The sequence below is a fragment of the Crocuta crocuta genome, unplaced genomic scaffold, assembly GCF_008692635.1.
Source record: "Crocuta crocuta isolate KB4526 unplaced genomic scaffold, BGI_CrCroc_1.0 scaffold217, whole genome shotgun sequence".
NCBI lineage: Eukaryota > Metazoa > Chordata > Mammalia > Carnivora > Hyaenidae > Crocuta > Crocuta crocuta.
The window spans coordinates 2,788,460-2,793,899 of record NW_027532208.1 but is presented as its reverse complement, the minus strand read 5'-3'; the positions used below and the strand labels follow the sequence as shown (position 1 = coordinate 2,793,899).

The following is a 5,440-nucleotide window of genomic DNA, read 5'->3' as shown; positions in this document are numbered from 1 at the left end:
GGTCGGGGGGGGGGGGGGGAGGGGGGAGGAAAAAAGCCTTGCCTCCACCCTGTAACTGCAGTTCTCAGACCCTGTGTCCCCACCTTTGCAAGGCATGGAGCCACCGCTCTGGGATTCCCCTCAGGTAACTGAGGGCTGGAAACATTCTTTAATGGGGGGGAGATTCCCCACCTGTCCTGAAGGTCAAGGCACACATCACTGCTCTTAACCTTCTCTGAGGTCTCACACAGCACAAATCAACACAGAGAGGATTCTGAGTTCATAAGCCCGGCCCTCCGTGTCACTGTGCGCACTCTCATGCAAGTGAAAAGTAACCCCGAGGCGCTATTTAATTAGCAAAATCATAACACGAACCCCCCGGATGATTAAACCACCGCCACCGCACCCCAAGAAGGTCAAGTCTAAGGCGGCTACCTGATGTCCCCACTCGGGAGGCAGCAGGGAGTGGCACATACACTTCGCTGGTGGCAAAGATCCGTTCCAGGGCCATAAAACATGTCCCCAGACTGGGGCCTGGGGTTCCTACCCTAGGAGAATCACTTCCCCCCACACTCCTGACCTGTTCTGGCCGCGGGGACATAAAGGGGAATGAGACAGACGGGGTCCCGGCCCCCACAGGGCGTACATCACAGAGAGAGACGCCAACAATGTATCAGTACTGAAGAGGACTCTGAGTTGGGCTTGGACCTGGGAGCGGAGCACCGGGCGGGGGGCGGGGGGTGCAGGAGATGGAAGTGAGAGCAAAGAGGCAGAGGTGGCCTCTCTGAGAAATACAGTTAAAGTTGAGGCCTGAAGAAGCAGGAATCAGTGCACAGAGACGCTCAGAGGCAGAGCGAGCTTGGGGCATCCTGGAACAGAGAAGTTCCGAGTGCCCGGGGCACAGGTGTGCAGGGTGGCTCCAAGGTCTTCTCTGGGCCACCTTGAAAGAGCTCAGATGTGTGACCAGGGAAGGGGCAGGCTCTGGTTTACCTTTTTAAGAGATTTGGACACATGATGTGGTTTGCTTTAAAATAACACGAGAGACGACTGTGCATGGGCGGGGGGAGCAGCTAGCATAAGACTGGCCATGAGTTGATAATCACTGAAGCCTGCTGATGGGCAATGTGGGTTCATTATGAATTCTTCCCTACGTATGTGTTAGGTCCAAATTTCCCAACTGTTAAAAATTACAAGGCCGTAGGGGCGCCTGGGCGGCTCGGCTGGCTGAGCATCAGGCTCTCAATTTTGGCAGGTCATGATCTCACAGTTTGTGGGTTGGAGCCCCACGCTGGGCTCTGTGCTGACAGTGCGGAGTCTGCTTGGGGTTCTCTGTCTCCCTCTCTCTGCCCCTCCCCACTCATGCTCTCTCTCAAAATAAATAAATGAACATTAAAAAGTTTTAAACAGCTAGGGCTATCCGGCTTCAGTGTGAAGAATGGATGGTGGGAGAGCAGGGGAGGAAACAGAGGCACCGAGTCGGGGCTGGTGCAGTTGTCAAAGGCAAGGTGCTGGGGCCTGGCCCAAGAAGGTGGCCTTGGGGAAGATAATTTTGGAGTCAAGGTCAAGAGGATTTCTGATGGAGAGATGAGGGAGAGAGAAGACTTAAGGCGAATCAGCTGTGGCATCGAGGAGCCACCTGCGTGGCTGGGGGGCCAACTTCTGAGATGGGTATCGGAGGGGTGGGGCAGGCACAAACGGAGAGGTCTGTTTTGCACACGGTGCATCTGGGATGCTGTGCTGGGCTGAGCGGTGTCCCCCCACATCTCACATTCAGGAACCTCAGGCAGGACTTTTGTTTGCAAGATGGTCTTCCCACAGGTGCTTAGTGAAGGTGAGGATGAAGTCACAGTGGATTAAGGCGGGCCCCAAACCCAGTGACTGGCATCCTTGTAAGGGTCATGCCAGAGACACAGGAACAGGCAGGAATGAGGGCCACGTGGCAACAGAGGCAGCGATGCAGTCATGGCCGAGGGATGTCGAGGATTCCCAGCGACCCAGACCTGGGAGCGAGGCACGGTGCGGATTCTCCCTCAGAGCCTCAGCGAGAGTAAGTTTGTGTTGTTTTCAGCCACCGAACAGTGGTCATTGGTTACGACAGCCCCAGGAAAATGCTGCAGGTGGCTGTCACCCCCTGGCCCTGGCGGAGATGTCCAGTAGGCACGCTGGCATGGAGCTCAGGGGGCGGGCGGGGAGGACTCATGGAGGACACAGAGTGATATGGACTGGAAGGTCTCAGGGACAGTGCAGACCGAGGGGCGAATGCGCCCCTGCGGACAGGCCACCACTTAGAGATCAGGAAAGAGGCTGAGAGGCTGGAACTGGGGAGTGAAGCCAGGAGGGGGACAGGCAGAGAAGTGGGGTGACAGCTGGAGGGAGACCAGGAGTTCACAGGAATGTTCTGGGTTTTATTTTTGACTCTTAAGATGGGTGGGGAGGAGCGGAACTTTGGGACCATTTGTGTCATGGTCGTCAGAACAGAAGCAAGGGGCCTCCAGTGCCCTTGACTGACTGTCGCCGTCTATCACGGTCTCTCCCTCCATCTCCCAGTTGGAGCTGGAGGATCGGCTGCGGGGTGGGGGGCCAGGAGGGAGGCAAGTGTGCCGAGAGAGACACACGATGAGAGAGAGACATACAGACGTGCAGCCTGAGCACGAGTCAAGAGAAGATGCAAGCCCCTGAACAGAGAAGGAATGGGCTTGGCTCCTGAGACTATTCTTGCTCTGCATCCTTGAACTGCGGGGGACACTTCCCTGTAGCTTTTGAAGGCATCAGGAGGGGTCGCGGTCCCTCGCAAGCACAGCTGCTCTTCCCAGAAGCCCACCCCAACGCCTGCAAGGGGGCAGCCGCCGGCAGGAAAGCCAGCCACGCGCAACCCCGTGACCTGTCTCCTTCGCTAAGATGGAAACATACAACGACTGTCCTAACGCCGGGCTGGGGCTCCTACATCTGGGTTGTACCCCGACATCCATCCTGTCAAAAGGCTCAGGCAGCAAAATCTGCTCCCAGTGATCCTATACAGATCACACACGTCCCTCCGTCAGTCAGGGCCCTCCAGGGACACACGTGCACTTCTGCTGGGCCATGGAAGCCACGGGCTCTCAAGGCAGCTCTTTTGCAAAACCAGAAACCATGATTTCCCATCTGAGCTCAGCACAAGGGCGCCGGGCGCCGGCTCAGTCGGTGGACCACCTGACTCTTGATCTCTGGGTGGTGAGTCTGAGTCACCCATGCAGGGTGCAGAGCTTACTTAAAAATAAAATCTAAAAAAAAAAAAAAAAAAAAAAAAAAATGATCGGGGCGCCTGGGTGGCTCAGTCAGTTGAGCGTCCAACTTTAGCTCAGGTCATGATCTCACAGTCCATGGGTTCGAGCCCTGCGTCGGGCTCTGTGCTGAAAGCCAGCTCAGAGCCTGGAGCCTGTTTCAGAGTCTGTGTCTCCCTCTCTCCCTGCCCCTCCCCCGCTCATGCTGTCTCTCAGAAATAAATAAAACATTAAAAAAACAAAAACAAAAAACAAGAAATGATCTCGTGCAGGGATCCCCACAGTATGACGGTTCCTAGACCAGCATCACCTGGAGAGCTGCTAGAAATGCACATTCTCAGGCCCCACACAGTCCTCCTGATCAGCTGCTCCGAGGCCGGCCCAGCAACACTCTGAACACGCCCTCCAGGGTCAGAGAAGCACTGACCCGGTTCACCCTCTTCGTTCTGCGGATGAGCAAACTGACGCCGGGAAAGGGAAGTGGCTGTCCAGGGCCACTTAGGGCCAGGCCAGCGTGGGGGGGACTGAACTCGCGGTCCCCCGCGCCATCCGACAGCTGCAGGGTCCTGGGCCCGTCACCTCCCAGGGAGCAGGGGGCACCGCGGCAGCAGGCCATTCCTGCCTGCCCAGCCGTGGCCTCGTGAGCCCCGGGAGGGGTGGGGGTGTGTGTGAACGGGCTGATGTGCCTCAGCGCAGGAGGGGTGCGGCGGGGCAGGCAGTGAAAGGTCCCCCTTTGCCCAGACCAGCTGTCCAGCTGCTGTAACTGAGGTGCCCTAACTGGTCATCCTTGTGACTGACACAGCCTCCGGGAGTCCTGGGTCCTGGTCCCAGGGGCCGCCGCCTTGCCCCTTGCCTGGGCAACTCCCTTGGCCTTTCTGAGGCTGTCTGGTCTTCTAGAAGTTCTGAAACCCAACAATGAGCTACCTCCGGCCAAAGTTCCACCTGGAATCCAAGAACCCAAAGGCTATCTTTCAGGGCTGCTGTCCAGCAATGAAGGGACAGGGGCGTCCAGCCACTGTGGCCTCAGGCCTCATCCTGTGGGTACTTGGTTCATCCCACCCAGGTGCGAACAAAAGGACCCATGGCCCATCCCCACCTCCGACACCCAGCTCCCGCATGACCTGCCCCCTCCCCATTCCCCCAGGGGACCCGCCTGGATTTACCCCCCCAAATTCTCCAGTCCCCTCCCAGGGGACCAGAGTTGCTGCCCGGACCTCAGGACCATTTGCCCTGCACGGGCAGGGCTGGGGTAGTGGAGCGTGATGGGGGCGCAGCAGTCCTCGGGCCATTACCTCCAGGTCTCCCTTGGTGATGGATTCCTCCTCCACTCGGAACTGCAGATCCTCCACCTTCCTGCAGGGGGAGACAGGGCTGAGTGGGCTTCGCCCAAATCAGGAAGGTGGGGGGGCTTGCCCAGTCAGTGCTGGCAGAGATGGGCGAGGCCACCGGGGGCTCAGACCTCGCAGAAGGCACTGTCCCAGGGTCATGGCTGGTGGGGGCAGGCCCTCCGGGAAAGCTATGGGCCCCCCTCCCAATTTCCACCCTGTGTTCCACTCAGGGGCCACCAGCATCTCTAAAATGGGGGTGTGGAGGCAAGATCCTTCCTCCCTGGGGTGTCTGAGGGACTGGAGCGGCAAAACAGGCTGTAAATCCTGTGGAACAGAACGGTCTGCAGAGAGGGAGCGAAGAGGGTGGGTGACATCCCACTGGCTGACATCATTCTCATACCTTCCCCTCAAAATCAGCCTGGGCTGCTCCCTGACGAGGGCCTGGTGCCCCTGCGGCAGGACTGGAGGGTGCCCTTGGGGAGACCCAGTCACCCACCCATGCAGCACGACCACACAGGAGGACACAGCCACGTTCCAGCTCCCGACATCTCTGGCACATGGGCAAGGAGCCGGGGGGGGGGGTGCCCAGAATGGCCAGGAGACCTGCCCAAGGTCACCCAGCAAGTCCAGGGGCCGCTGCACGCGGGCCCTTGCCGAACACGGGCCCCAGGATATCTTCAAGTTTTTGTTTGTCAGTAGTGGGCGTGTCGCCATGGGAACCAGATGTGTGGGCCCGAGAATGCTCTCAGGCAGATATAAATACACTCCTGCCTCTCCGAGTCAGACCATCACAGCAGCCTGTGCCTCACAGGCCTCAGCTGAAAGACCAAAACCAGACCCAGGGCGGGGGCTGGGGCTGGGGTCTGCCTGCAG

The 5,440-nt window shown here is 58.4% G+C and overlaps 1 protein-coding gene and 1 long non-coding RNA gene across 2 annotated transcripts in view; one reads left to right on the top strand and one right to left on the bottom strand.

Annotated features, from left to right (window-relative positions):
* The window catches only part of CLIP2 (CAP-Gly domain containing linker protein 2), a 52,560-nt gene that overhangs the window by 14,755 nt on the left and 32,365 nt on the right, over positions 1-5,440 (bottom strand). The window contains 1 exon segment of the mRNA XM_077777792.1: positions 4,532-4,592. Within this exon segment, the coding sequence (XP_077633918.1) occupies positions 4,532-4,592 (61 nt within the window).
* The window catches only part of LOC144242790 (uncharacterized), a 3,568-nt gene continuing 2,358 nt past the window's right edge, over positions 4,231-5,440 (top strand). The window contains exon 1 of the long non-coding RNA XR_013338469.1: positions 4,231-4,302. This is a non-coding gene — a long non-coding RNA (uncharacterized LOC144242790). The remainder of the gene's footprint in view (positions 4,303-5,440) is intronic.